This window comes from Loxodonta africana, chromosome 2, assembly GCF_030014295.1.
Source record: "Loxodonta africana isolate mLoxAfr1 chromosome 2, mLoxAfr1.hap2, whole genome shotgun sequence".
NCBI lineage: Eukaryota > Metazoa > Chordata > Mammalia > Proboscidea > Elephantidae > Loxodonta > Loxodonta africana.
Genome location: NC_087343.1, coordinates 17,757,982 through 17,773,086, shown reverse-complemented (window position 1 = coordinate 17,773,086; position 15,105 = coordinate 17,757,982). Strand labels below are relative to the sequence as shown.

At 43.2% G+C, this 15,105-nt stretch overlaps 1 protein-coding gene across 3 annotated transcripts in view; it reads right to left on the bottom strand.

The window, feature by feature from the left end:
- Positions 1 to 517: 517 nt before the first annotated feature.
- The window catches only part of OTULINL (OTU deubiquitinase with linear linkage specificity like), a 30,766-nt gene continuing 16,178 nt past the window's right edge, over positions 518 to 15,105 (bottom strand). Inside the window, exons 2-8 of one of the 3 annotated variants that reach the window (XM_064270682.1) lie at positions 8,447 to 8,606; positions 8,328 to 8,359; positions 8,129 to 8,220; positions 7,076 to 7,225; positions 4,642 to 4,770; positions 3,208 to 3,477; positions 518 to 2,301 (exon numbers count right to left, since the gene is read on the bottom strand). In XM_064270682.1, the coding sequence (XP_064126752.1) occupies positions 2,128 to 2,301; positions 3,208 to 3,477; positions 4,642 to 4,770; positions 7,076 to 7,225; positions 8,129 to 8,220; positions 8,328 to 8,359; positions 8,447 to 8,606 (1,007 nt within the window). In that variant the 3' untranslated portion in view covers positions 518 to 2,127. The remainder of the gene's footprint in view (positions 2,302 to 3,207; positions 3,478 to 4,641; positions 4,771 to 7,075; positions 7,226 to 8,128; positions 8,221 to 8,327; positions 8,360 to 8,446; positions 8,607 to 15,105) is intronic. The other 2 variants (XM_064270690.1, XM_064270693.1) reach the window with 2 other exon arrangements.

Sequence of the window (15,105 nt, the reverse complement as noted above, 5' to 3'; positions counted from 1 at the left end):
GTGAGTCGTAATAAATGAATTACCAGGTAGGTACCCTGGACAGCTCAACCTGAGCCAAAAGTCCAGTACAGCAGGCTGTCGTCAATCATGTCTACTCAGGAAGGGAAAGGGAAGAGATCAAGTGTTCTTGGTCACTGTAACATACCAAGGTGGATACCTTCAAAGTGTCTGTGAAGTGACAGCCTTTATGCAAAACCACAGATAATTCTGAGCATAAAGAGTCCTGTTTCGCGTGGCTGTCAAGGTAATACAAACAAAGCTCCAAGTCGGCATTACTCTCCGACCAGAAAGCTAATCAGTAGCAGGCACCCCAGCCTGCGCAGTACATGGACTGATTAATCCCACTGGAAAGGAATCGGAATGTTATTCTCATACACTACAGCATTCAATGAACCTCTTATTTATTTATACCAGAAGCAATATGAGAATGTGGGGAAAAGTTAGTGCCAGACACACCGCTACGCAAGCCACTCTTAGAAAGGGGTTGGTGACTCTGAAATAGAAGTCGTTGGCAATATTTCCAAAGTTATTCTGTATTTATTGCAATTCAAAATAGACTAGCAAAGCACTTCCAAAATAAAGGTTACCAGACACTAGTCAGCCTGAGTGTATTAGTTTTCTGCTGCTGCTATAACACTTCACCACAAACTTGGCAACTTCATTCACATTTCTTATCTGACAGTTAGTTCTGTACGTTACCCTGACAAGAGTCTCGCTGAGCTAAAATCAGGGTGTTGGCAGGGCTGCATTTCCCTCTTGAGGCTCTAGGGGAGAATCTGTTCCTCTCCTGTTCTAGCTTCTAGAGGTTGCCTGCATTCCTTGGCTCGTGACCCCCCTTCCTCCACTTTTAAGGCCAGCAGCTTATCATCTGCTGTGATTGTTCTTTCGTATTTCCCATTTCCCTCTCTCTCTTCTGACTCCCTCTTCTATTTTTAAGGACCATTGTGATTACACTGGGCCCACGTGGGCAGTTCAGATAAACTTTTGATTTCAAAGTCAGCTGATTACCAACCTGAGTTCCATCTGCCACCTTAATTCTTCTTTGTCAGTAACCTAACATATTCATAAATTTTGGGAATAAGGACATAGACATCTTTGGGGGGGCTATTATTCTGCCTACCACAATGAGATTCTACATTAAATATACACATAATACACATTAAATACAACAGAGTTTAGTATTTTTGTGACAGTTCAATAATTGTCATTGAGTTGACTTAATCTCCAGAATTTCTCTTTTGTATCAATACAAAACAGTATGCAACATTAACAACAACAAAAAAATGTAGAGCTATAAAACACATTGTACAACATTACTAAGTAGTAGTAGGTGTGTGTGTGCGCGCACGCGTGTGTGGGTGTGCATAATAAAACTACACGTGTATACATCCCATTGCTGTCGAGTCGATTCTGACTCATAGTGACCCTACAGGACAGAGAAAAACTGTCCCATAAGGTTTCCAAGGCTGTAACCTCTATGGCAGCAGACTGCCACATCTTTCTCCTGCAGAGCGGCTGGTTAGCAGCCAATCGCTTAGCTGCTGTGCCACCAGGGCTCCTACACGTACACATACGTGTGTGTACGTATGTAGATGCATATAAATATATATTCACACACACATAATTCTAAAGTTACACAAGCAGTTCTAGAAAGTCAACAGACCTCAAAGATTCCTGGGAAGATAATGCTCATAAAACAAAGCCACACTGACGCTGCTCCAAAATCAGCCAAGGAGGAGATTCTTCATGAAGAATGTAAGGGCTGGGGATAAAGGTATTCTTTCTTTTCAGGTTAGTCGCTTTTCCTGACTTGTTTTCTTCTCCTTCTTTTTTCCCGCTGCTGTTATTGTCCACGTTAAACTTCCCTGTGCTCTTAAAGGCTGACCGTCGTGTGACGTGACCAGAGAGCCCTGATGAACAAAGTCAAACCACCAACCCACAAACATCAGTGCAGCTGTTTGCAGGAAATCACTGGACAGTAAAGAAACGCAACCCTCACCCTGCTTCATCCTCGTGTACCTGTAACTCCAGAGAAAGGCACTCCAGGCCCTTCGCTGGCTGAAACACTAGCTCCTCGCAAGTGTGGCCACTGTACCTGGCAAGAGCCAGTGTCCAGTCACGTCAGACTTAGAAGACGGGGATGAGATAGTGGTGGTCATTCTCTGTCAGCAGGGTGATCTCCGGCCACTCCCGGAAAGGCTGCTCTGGGTAGCAGACTTCAAAGTCCTTGGAGTTAAACTTGAACAGTCTGAACACTTTTATCTTGACTTCAAGGGAGTATCCAAGGATAAACATATCAATCTGGGGACGAGATGAAAGGAAGGTCACAAATACACATTTTCAAATTCTGGCCCTCCCACCACAATGGGAGAAAGTGTTCTTCTGCAGTTTATGAAATAATCTGCTTGTTTACACCCACACATAAGCCACTGAGTGGGCAGTTAGGAACAAATGTCCATTACTGGAAGAAAGGGGACAAGTGTGGCAAATCTCTCTAGTGGTCTAGAAAAAAGTTTAAAAAATCTAAGGAAAAAGCTCTCCGAAAAAAATTTTAATGAAAAATAAAGAATGCTCACAATAAAAACGACACTGTTTTCCAACAAGCTTTGTATCATCTTAAATCAATTTGTATAAAAATATGTCAGATCATTTTGTTCACCTCCTAGGAAAGCCAAAAGAAATCCATTTCCAAGAGGATAACAGCATTTTCTGGATTTAAAACATTTTAATAATTTCTATTTATCTGCAGTAATTAACCAAATGCTTTCCCAATATGTTATCTCGTTTTTCAAATGGACTTCTTCCTGGTTAAGTGTGAAAGGTCACCCAGGTGCCCAGAACTGGGGCTCAGAGAGACACAGGGCGCTGGTCTGGAGACACACAGCCACCCGCAGAGCAGTGAGGGTTACGATTCTTCTTCTCTTAACCGGAGGGGCACTGATATTAACCAATAGGCTGACACAGTGGCCGTGACAATGGACTCAAAAATACCAACAATCATGAAGGTGGCTCAGGACCAGGGAACATTCTGTTCTGTTGTACATGCGACTGCCATGAGTGGGAGCCGACTCGGCGGCAACTAGCAACAACGACAGTATTAACCGACCACCCCTCTGCGGCCGGTTCTATCACCACTGAGAGCGAAGTGCTCACCCGTTAGCGCCACGACCCTTAATCCAACGCTCACAGTCCTTCTGTCCCACTCACCCGCTCCAAACCACACGTGTCGCCCACAGAATTCAGGTGATTCATCATGAAGCTCAACGGATCAGAGGAGGTTTCCCTGGAAAACAGCAGGCTAAAAAGGCTGGGGATAACTTTTTTAGCCTTCATTTGTTCATAAACTTCAGTGACTTGATATAACATGATGAATTTTAAAGCTTCGTAAAGTCTGTATTCCAGAATCGCATCAGAGAAAAGCACATTGCACATGCTTCCTCTCTTATGATAATCCTTCATCCCGCTAAATTCAGTCCACTAAAAACAGGATGTAAAGGTGAATTAGAAGGGCAAACCGCACACATCCTCAAGGATTTATAATAAACCAAAGACCCACGGGGCAGCGGGGAGCGTTAACTTTTTACTTCCTATCTTCTGGCATTGTTTTTTTTTTTTAAACTAGAAGTATACATTACTTTTACAATAACACACTGGTTTAAATAATTTTTTAAATGTACCATTTATTAGATATGATACTAAGCAGGTCAGTTCCCTACAACTGCTTAAGGTGGTTGGGTTACACAAAGAATATTCCAGCACAGCACAGAGCTAGCACCAGGCACAGCCTGAAGCACTCAACATGTACGAGCTCCTACGTACAGCATGTAGTGAACCTCACAATAACTGTACAGGGAAGATCAGCAGCCAGAATCAGTTGGCAGTGAGTCAACTCTGACTCATGGTGACCCCATGTATGTCGGAGTAGAACTGTGCTCCACAGGGTTTTCAAGGGCTGACTTTCTGGAATAGATTGCCAGGCCTTTCTTCCCAGGCTCCTCCAAGTCGACTCTAACTTGGTCAGTTCCTGAGCATGTTAACCATTTCCACCACCTGGGGACTCTGCAGGGGAGATACTATTCATATTTCAGTTTTACAGATAAGAAAACTATGGTTAAGGTACTTCCCAAGTAACCCAGCAAGTAAGTGGCAGGCCCAGGATTAATTCTGGAAGCTCAAAATCTGTATCTGTATTAAAAGGCAGTGAAAACTCTTAGTCAAATGATCTGTGCTGTTCCTGAGCTATTAATAGGGTACATTCCAAAGGGGCATTTCTAAGCACCTCGCCTGGAACTTGCACCACATTTTCCTGGAGAAACAAAAGAATGAGGTTGAAGGTTGTTCAAGTTTGCACCACATTTTCCTGGAGAAACAAAAGAATGAGGTTGGAGGTTGTTAAAGTTTCGAGGCCAGAAAAGCCTCCTTAACCCCTAAGGAGCCGAATTAGCAAGTAGAACAACCTTGCTGTAGTTCATTACCTGGTCGGAGAAAGATCAGCAAGGAAAGGCAACATCAGTTTCTAGAATTTCCAGCCTGTTTTCCTACTTCCCTATCAATGAGGGATACGCTGACTTTAGAGGAATGTGGCTACATTTGGGATGTGTGTTTTCATGCCTAGTCTCTTTTTTTCCCCCAAACACTCACCTGAGTTTTCAGTAATTCCACACATTTACGTAATTTTCCAAACACGTTTGAACCTGTATACTTCTCTGGACCAAAACTGTATTGCTGGATCCAATTACAACCTTGTGAAAAGAGCAGTTTTTCAGGAAGCTTAAAAAGGAAGTCGATGCCAACAACGTTAGTATCTTCACAGGTATTACACGCAATTCTCAATATGTCACAACTCTTGTTCTTATCCCACTTAGTAAGCTTCTTTTTTAAAAAAAACACAACACAAGGTAAGTGAAAAGTAGTTTTTTGTTTTTTTTTTTTTTTTGGTAGATTCATGGATTCAGTGATTTGTAAATCATCTTCCTACTTCCCAATTTCATGAGTGATGACAATCTAAAAGATTATGTCTATAGAAGCTATTTTTTTGGACAGAATACTTCCCAAACTTCCTAGACATAACCCTTTACAACTTGTTTTTAACCAAACCATCTCAGAGCATTATAGCACACCAGGGAACACGTGGCTTTTAGGGTTAGGCACTCAGGGCTCGGTCCTCGCTCTGGCACTTACCAACTGTGAGACGACTTAACCAGCATGGATTATTTCACCTCTTAGCTTCACTCTTAACCGTAAATTAAGGACACTACTACCCGTTTTACAGGGCTTTTGTTAGGATTAAATCAAATAATGGTTCATCACAGGCATCCAATACATTTTTCCACTGAAGAATCTTGAACCCAGGGTCTCTGTTACATTTTATTGAACCAAAAATTTATTGCTGGTTCCAATTACAACCTTGCAAAACATATATATATATATATATATATATATAGTATATATCATAAATTATGTTACATTCTTCGTCCTCAGCAAGTAGCAGAACGCCTAGCACACTACACACACTTGACAAATATTTGCTAGATAAAACTGAACTAATGAAAACAGTTCTAAATAAGAAATGTCAAGGTCATAGAATACATGTAGCTATATAGATGCATATATTTCATACTTCCTTGATCCTCGATTCTTAAATGTACATTCTAGGTTAGCATCCTGAATTTCAAAATAAAAATTTAGGTTATGCATTAAGAATTGGCTGTCTTTACACTGTTAAGGCAATGAAAATACAAGCTACAGACAGGAAGAAAATATGTGCAAATCACATTGATAAAAGCACTTGCATTCAGAATATATAAAAACTCTCAAAACTCAATCAATAGTAAAAAAGTAGCTCAATAAAAAATGGGTGTAAGATCGGATAATTCCTCCAAGGTGATCAGAGGGATGGCAAATAAGCACCTGAAAAACTGCTCAACACCATCACTCATTGGGGAAATGCAAATTAAAACCACAATGATACCAACGCACACTTACCAGAATGGCCTAAGGGGAAAAAAAAAAGCCGACAATACCGAATGCTGGCAAGGATGCAAAGCAACTGGAAAGCTCATCCATTGCTGGTGGGAACAAAAATGGCAGAGCCACTTTGGAAAACAATTTGGCAGTTTCTTATAAAGTTACACATATACTACTCCATGACCCAGCAATCCCACTCATAGGTATTTACCCAAAAGAAATGAAAACTTAGGTTCTCAACATCCTGTTTGTGAAGAGAAGAACTAGGACAGAGATAATAAGAATGCTGATACAATGTGAAGAACGTTACTCCATGTTACTGAACAATATGTGTAGAAGTTGTTGAATGGGAGCTGCATACACTTCCACTAAAAATATAATAAAATACTATTTTAAAAAATCTTGTTTGTGAATATTTACAACAGTTTTCTACACAATAGCCAAAAATTGGGAACAATTCAGTTCTCCTTCAACTGGTGGATGGTTAAACAAGCTGTGTACATTCATGTAAAGCAACAGCACTCACCAATAAAAAGGAATAAACTACAAATTCAGGGGACAACATGGACGAATTGGAAATGCATTACGTTAAAGGAAAGGTCAGACTTAAAAGGCTACATGTCATATGATTCCATGACATTTACATGACATTCTTGCAAAGGTAAAACTATAGGGACAGAAAACATATCAGTGGTCACCAGGGGCTGGGGGTTGGAGAAGGTTGACTGCAAAGGGATATGAAGACACCCTTGAGAGAGAAGTGGTTACACAACTGTACGTGGTAGTCAAAATTCATGTATCTCTATAAAGTAAAAAAGTGAATTTTACTGGATCACCTGACTTATGAAGGATGGATACCCTTCCCAAGAAGAGATGGGGACACTGAAAAACAAACAAAAAACTGAGTATGGCTACTTTTCTGAGATGGTTTATTTGCAAACTTAGGTGAGAGAGGGTTGGGTTAAATGACCTCTCAAAGTTCCTTCAACCTCACCATGCCCTGGGTACATCACGTCTCATTTTGCCCTGAGTAAAGCAGCCCACAGCAGTTCGGTGTGGCAGTCATCACCAACATGACATCTCCCGTGTGTCAGGCATGAAGGCATACCTTAACAATGTCTTTTTCTTTCATCCAGGATGGAAAAGAGAGGCCCTGGCTGAATATCTGAAATAACACCGATCTTAGCGCACCATAGTTGTCTCGTTTTACTTGTCGAACGCATTTAATATGATGCCGCCAGAACAGCTCCTCATAAGCCTATCAGCACAAAAAGAAAAACACTTGCAACTCCATGGGCTAAGAGAATAAAGAGGGTACACTGGATTCTCAGTGAAGTGTTACTCCCATCTAAGGTGGACAACAGAAACAAAAACAGTTATAAATTACAGCTTATGACTGCATGTAATAAGTGATTCTCAAGGATAGAGTCCACGTCATGCTATTTTAGACAATAAACACCTAGAGGCCCAGACCATGGAACACCATTTTGGGGAGGCCATGGGTCCAACTGCACCACAGGGAAAAATACTATGTACTTTGAAGACCATGCTAAGGAGGTCCTTTGGAGCCCTGGTGGCTCAGTGGTTAAGAGCTTGTCGGCTAACCAAAAGGCTTGCAGTTCGAACCCAACAGCTGCTCCCTGGCAACCGTATGGGGCAGTTCTATTCTGTCCTATAGGGTCGCTATGAATCAGAATGGACTTGGCGGCCAGGGGTTTGGTTTAAGGAGGTACATTAAATGTACGCTTTCGCTTTGCTTTTGCAGGTAACAAAGTTGGTCAGCACCAGTCTGACAGAGAATTCTAAAAATCTTCAAAATATTTTACATCAAGGTGCCTGGTCCCTTTGAGGACAGAAGTCTCCACTGTGTATGCAGGAGTGTAACAGGCCCTGCCAGGAGAGGGCTGAGAAGAGCTGTGACACTCCGGTCTCCCAAACTACACACCTGCTTTACCTAGTCCTCCCAGGAGCTAGCTCTGGGGAAATGGCCTGAAGGCAAGGTCTAACTTTGGCGTCTGAATTAGAGCCTCAGTGGTTGCTTGTTATCACACTTGTTTTAGTTGCTCTTTGGATTTAGTAAAGCAGAATAGAATGTCTGTTTCTTTCCTGATTTTTATGGAAAAATTCTATGTTCTTCCATAGTTTTCATAAACAGACACACCTTCTTCATCAGGTTGACACAGGGCGTCTCTCCTTTCCACTCTCTTGCACAATAACTGAGCAAATCAACTTCCGCCTCCACGCTGAGGTTCTCTGGACCAAAGAAAAAAATCAGAGGCAGTTAATTTTCCCTTTCCTCTCCCTTCTTGAGCTCTCTCCACATCTTAAATATAAGGAAACACACACATGAAAATATTTACTTTTGAACTTTCTCTGCAGATATCCAATCCACCTGAAAGATAAAAGGAACGACAGTATCAAAACTCTACTCGGAATGGCAAGGGCATTTTTTAAACTGAAAGATGATACGGTCACCTACCATTTCAGCTGATGCCCCACGTACAAACACAGGCTTTGGAAGTAGCAGAGGGCAGCCAGCAGGAACGAGGCTGTCAGCATCATGGACCCCTTCACCATCCTCCATGCGCTGTCCAAGGCTTGGCTTGTGACAACTGTCCAGAAGGGAACTTTGTCATCTGCTATTAAAAAAAAAAATCACATTACAACTACACAACAGTCTGCTTTAAGAAAAAAAAGATACATTGGAAAATTTTACCTACATTCTATCACTGATTTACATAAACCTTCTTCCCTTCTTTAAAGGATTCAAAAATTCAATCTGAAAGAAAAACTATGCAGTTGTATAATCAGAGTGTCACGTATGAGAATAGCTTGGTTCCATAAAATTAATTAAGAGGGGTGCTGTTGCTGACAGCTGCCACCCGCGTGGCCCCTGACCCTCGGCGACCCCGAGCTCGGTGGAATGGGGTGCTGTTCTTGACAGCTGCCACCCGCGTGGCCCCTGATCCTCGGCGACCCCGAGCTCGGTGGAATGGGGTGCTGTTGTTGACAGCTGCCACCCGCGTGGCCCCTGATCCTCGGCGACCCCGAGCTCGGTGGAATGGGGTGCTGTTCTTGACAGCTGCCACCCGCGTGGCCCCTGACCCTCGGCGACCCCGAGCTCGGTGGAATGGGGTGCTGTTCTTGACAGCTGCCACCCGCGTGGCCCCTGATCCTCGGCGACCCCGAGCTCGGTGGAATGAGACCCTGCCTCCCGTGGTCAGCTGCAGACCAGACCACTGTGACCCACAGGGTTTTTGCCGGCTGCGTTTTTGGAGGCAGACCACCAGACATTTCTTCCTAGTCTTAGTCTGGAAGCTCCGCTGAAACCTGTTCGGCACCCGGAACATTCAGGCCTCCACTGGCTACATAAAGGAATTGAACCTGGGTCTCCCACATAGGAGGTGAGAATTCTACCACCGAGCCACTGATGTCCCCTAAAGAGCATGGGCTTCAGAATCGATCAGACCTGCACTCGAAACTTGCCTCCCCCACTTACCCAGCCAGCTACGTGACTGTGGGCAGCCTAATTTCTCCTACCTTGGGTCTTCTTGACTGTAAAATGGGGATAAAAATACTGAGCTCACTGGAGAAAGACCGAACGAAGGCTTTCCAACAGCAGCAGCGCAGTGCCCAGCGCGCAGCCGTTCCTGATGCTCACCGAGTGCGTGAATAATTACAGGGGGCCTATGCAACACCGGACACCGGGAGGCCCCCCGCGATCCCTTCACCAGCACCGCTGCCTGCCTTTATGCTTTTGAATCATTAGAGGCCTCAGCATATGGCAACATTTTCACAACACAGAGCAAGTGACTCAAACTGCAGGCACACAGACCTCATTTCCAGAAAGTAGACCACTTAAAAGGAAAGATGAGTCGTGAGATACAGACAGATACGCTGCTTATGACAGATACTATCATCCCTGATTTGACATATAAGAGAGAAAATTAACAGGCTATAGCGTTCAAACTGTGAACTTATAATATGCTGCCACGTTCAGCCGATTCCTAATTATATTATGTTTGAGCATGTAAAATGCTGAAGTACAAATGAGGAAGAGGAATTCTGAACAATGGTCAAACCTTCTGGGGTGCATTGTGAAATAAGTTCCTCCACAACACACGATTCAGTAAAATTCCTGGGACTAAAAACCTCATCAACCTGGAATCTATAATTTAAGCATGTTTGATTGCACTCTCAATAAAAAATGTACCAGAAAATGTTTTCTAAGAAAATATTTGCAGCTACTTAAATGAAATAACACTTTCAAAAACAAGTGCTTACCTATTTAGGACTATTGTTGTTAGGTGCTGTCGAGTCGGTTCCGACTCATAGACACCCTATTGGACAGAGCAGAACTACCCCCATAGGGTTTCCAAGGACCAGCTGGTGGATTTGAGCTGCCAGCCTTTTGGTTAGTAGCTGAGGTCTTAACCACTGTGCCACCAGGGCTCCTTCTATTTAGAATAGTGATTAGCTATTCAAACCATTATTTATTCCCCCTAGAAACTTAACGGAGTCCCTGGGCATTGAGAATGGTTAAGTGCTTGACTATTAGCCAGAAGACTGGCAGTTCAAACCTACCCATAGGCGTCTCAAAAGATAGGCCTGGCAATTTGCTTCTGAAAGGTCACGGCCTTGAAAGCCCTATGGAATGGTTCTACTCTGCACACATGGGGTTGCCATGAGTCAGAATGTACTCACTGGCAAGTAACATAACAAGAAGAAACTTAGTGGAACTTTAAATGAATTTCATAAAAATATTATTCAGATGTTTATTAATTCAGAGTAATTTTCCAACTTTGAAAATTCTCATACATGCAAATATTTTTTAGTAAATGCTTATATTCGTGGGAGAACTAGAATTTTGTCTGTGTTACATAATTTCTTTTATTGTAACCATAACCATTTTCTACAAAAATGAGACATTACACGTGATTTTACAGTTTTTTTCTTTTCTCCTAATGAAACCTGGGCATCTTTTCATATCAGTGATTTCATATAGATCCACCTTCTTTAAAGAATGCATAAGATTTCAGTATACAGCTATTGTTATTGTTAGCTGCTATCGAGTCGATTCCAACTCATGGCAATCCCATGTGTGCAGAGCAGAACTGCTCCATAGGGTTTTCAAGGCCGTGATCTTTCAGAAACAGATTGCCTGTCCTGTTTTCTGAGGCACCTCTGGGTGGGTTCGAACCATCAACCTTTCAGCTAGCAGTAGAGCACTTTTGTTTGCGCCACCCAGGGACTCCTAGTATAAAGTTAGACCACCACATATGTCCTCATTGCTTCATTGGTAAACATCTGGATTGTTTCCCATTTTTCACATTTATGAACAATGCTGCAATGAACATTCTTTTCCACCAGTCCTTGTGGACTCACGGTAGGAAAATCTCAAGAAGAGAAAGTTCTGGGTCAAAGAACATGTAGTTTAGATCTGACAGACATTCCAAAGTGCCTTCCACAACAGCTCTGCCAGTTAACACTCCCACCAGGGAACAGGGAGAGCCTGTTTCCCTAAATTTCAAAATTGGTTGTCACTGACAAGTGATAGGTGATTTCTCATTTAGTCTGCATTTCTGTCAAAACAACTGAGCTTGAGACGTTCCCATATGTACCAGCCATTCATGTTTTTTCTTCTGTGAAGAGTCTTCTTAGAGCATCTGCCCACCTCCCACTGGGGGAGGGTGTGTTCCTTTATGGAGGGCTGGTGGTCGCTAAGATGGGGCGGGGGGGCAGGAACTGGCTGCAGTCCCCCTCTGTGGGGCAAACGACCTCCCATTTGTCACAGGCCCCACTGAACGGGATGTAGTCGCTTCATTCACTAGCCTGGCCCCTCTGGGCTTCCTCTTCTGAGCACGAGGGCCCTCTTACAGCTGCCCAGAACCTCCACGGGGACAATCTGCTCTAAACACCACTGCAGATGACAGCTCTTCTGACTTCTACACACACACACTTCCCCAGCCTACTGCCCCATCCTCAAAATTGAACCCTGTCTACAACCCAAAAAAAGAAACGGTGGTCTGGTGACTTATCAGAACCGAGCCCAGCCTGCACTCCTGTCCCCCTTTACCTGAGGCTCCCACAGTTCTCAGTCAAGTGACTCAAGTCAAGAAGTGCCAGGGAGCCTAGACAAGGGGGGCTGGTGTGGGTACCAGGGAACGGTTTGGAGCGGGCAGGAGGGGCCTGTTTTGGACTCGTGAAGCCACAAGTGGGCAGACTGCTCACTCTACTGCCCGCAGCCACCGCCAGAGAGCCACAGAGATCTGAGATCCCTTCCTGTTAAGGACTCAGACTGCCACTCAGAGACAACTGTGAGCTGTTCACTGATAACGTGTCATTACGAGGAGGGCTTTGAAGTCAAAAGAAAGGAAGTACAATGTTTCAGTAGAAAAAAATTTTGGGCAAGTCACCTCCCTAAGCTTTAGTTTCTTAAAAACAGTACATAGCACCGCCTGGGACAGTGCTCAGTACATGTCAGCTCTTGTATGGGTACTGTGTGACAGCACAGGAGCTGGAACCCTGTTCTGAGATGAAACGAAATGTTGGGGAAGCACTCAGCACAATGGCTGGCACACCTAAGAGCCAATAAATGCAAATCCTTCTTTTTACTGCTATTCATTCTCCTATCGCCTTTAGTTACTGTTTTATTGTCGTAAAAATACAAGTAACATCACTTTGCCAATTCAACATTTTTCACTTGCTAATTTAATGAAACTAATTATAACAATTATGTTGTGCACCCATCACCAATATCCACTGCCATATTTTCATGCCCGTAAACAGAAACCCAATGCTAGTTTAGTTAAACCAAGCTTTCCCTTTTTCCCCCTCCCTCCCTCCCCTGGTAACCAATGTGAAGCTCTGATCTCTATGTTGTATTCTTAGATGTCATTGAGTCGATTCCAACTCATGTGGTCTCGTGTGTGCAGAGGAGAACTGCTCCATAAGGTTTTCATAAGCAGATGGCCAGGCCTGTCTTCCAAGGTGCCTCTGGGTGGGTTCAAACTGCGAACCTTTCAGTTAGTAGCCAAGTGCTTAACCATGTGCGCCACCTAGGGATTCCTTACATTTGCCTATTCTAAATGTTTCATATTAGCGACATCATGCAATATTTGTCACTTTGTGATTGACATTTTGCTCAGCATATTTTCAAGGTTCATCCACGCTGTGGCATGTATCAGGACTTCATTTCTCTTTATGTCAAAGTAATATTCTATTGTATGCATATACCATATTTTCTTTATCCATTCATCTGTTGATGGGCATTTGGGTTGCTTCCACATTTTATCACCTTTATTTTGCAGATGAGGAAACTGAGGGAAAGAAAGATTAAATAATTGTCCACTGAGACTCAGCTAGTAAGAGGTAGGGTTAGAATTCAACAAGGACAATGATGCTGGAAGCTGCATGCCTAGCCCTCCGAGATCCTCTTTCTGAATGATGGAGCCAAGTCAGCCTGCAAATCTGCCTTGCTGTCAAGTCAGTATCAACCCACAGTGACCCTATAGGACAGGGCAGAACTGCCCCACAGGGTTTCCAAAGAGTGGCTGGTGGATTCAAACTGTCAACCTTTTTGGTTAGCAGCCAAGTTCTTAACCACTGCGCCACCAGGGCTCCTCGCCTAATTACAGGAAGCGGAATTAAGACTTTTTAAAAAGAAAATTTAAAAAGGTCTTCCGCATGTGTCAGTAACTGGATTACAACCCAAAAACAACAGACATAGAAGGAAAAGCCATCGTGAGGCACCCAGCAAAATAGTATCATGAACACAACTTTGACGATCTTGTGAGTCAAATCTCATTTCCCCTAAAAACAGCTGAAAGAAGATAAGATTTTTGATATCAGGATGTTCACAGGGGTCCCCCTTCTGCCAGCCTGCCAAGTAATATTCTGCAACCGCCAGCCCAACTTCCCCCCTCCCTGCCTGGTGAGAGGCACCCTGCCCGAAAGGGCTCAGGCCCTTGGTGATTCAGACTTGGAGAAATAGGAAGAGGAGGAAGGTTCCAACACAGCATGAGTCATTCTACAGAATAAAAAGATCAGAGAGAAGGAAGGGCAAGAAACAAGGGGGTGTGGGTAGGGGAGGTTTGGAGAGCAAAGACCTCCAGGAAGTACGGGGCTGCAGGGGAAGGCTGCAAAGGGAAGAGACGTGTTGCCAAGAATTAGGGATCTGGTCCTCTTTAAAGTTTGTCAAGAGACAAAAAATAAAATTTCTTTTTAATCTTTTTGGACTGAACCACTGGGGTCACAGCTGAAATTAGGCTACGTATGGAGCATGATTCATTTCTATTCTATTGGAAAACTTATTTTTCCAATATAATGGGTGTCATACACCCTCCAATCATTAGCATTAAAACACGCTGAAACCCTGATCTATACCACTGGAATAAGTAATGTTTAAATAATTAAGACATACTTGAGCAATTATACCAGAACCTCCTGAAATCAACAATGTGCGTATCTAAAACTAAAATCTGATCTATGATCACTCAAACCATGTATAGCAGATGAGACCACTGACCAGAGCTGGAAAAAAAAAAAAAAAGCTACAATTTTTTTGTGGTAAAATTCTACTTAGAATTTTTTTCCATGCCCTAAAATGTACCAAAGTTGAAATAATTCAAACATTAAAACAGGAAACCAAGAAGAAGAAGAAAAAAACCTGAAAACAAAACTAGAAGACACTGAAGAGCCGGAAACCATGTGATTATGAAGACTGTGGTGCTAAAAACCCTGAGAGGCTTGAGGCCCCTGGGCCAGGAAGTCACAGTCCCTCTGCCATGGAAACTCATCCACATCTGGCTCTCCTCTGAAACTTCCAGCGGTGGCCAGGACAGCTAATTCTTGACTATCTCCACTTCCCCGTGGTCCTGCCAGACAGTCTTCTACCTTGTCTATTTCCTCTTCCAATCTTATTCATGGTACAGCCTCAGTGGTGGTTTCTGTCTGCACACGTCCACAAGTGTTACCTGTCTCCAGCCCACTGACTTTCTCCTAAAGCCAGGGTGGGTTATCAAGCACTACTCAGTGGGCTGACAGGGGGGAGAAGGAATCCAGCCAGAGCTAAAAGAATGCAAATAGCAATTTAATTTTGAAGTTTGGACTAGCAGAGGGAGGAAGATACATACCAAA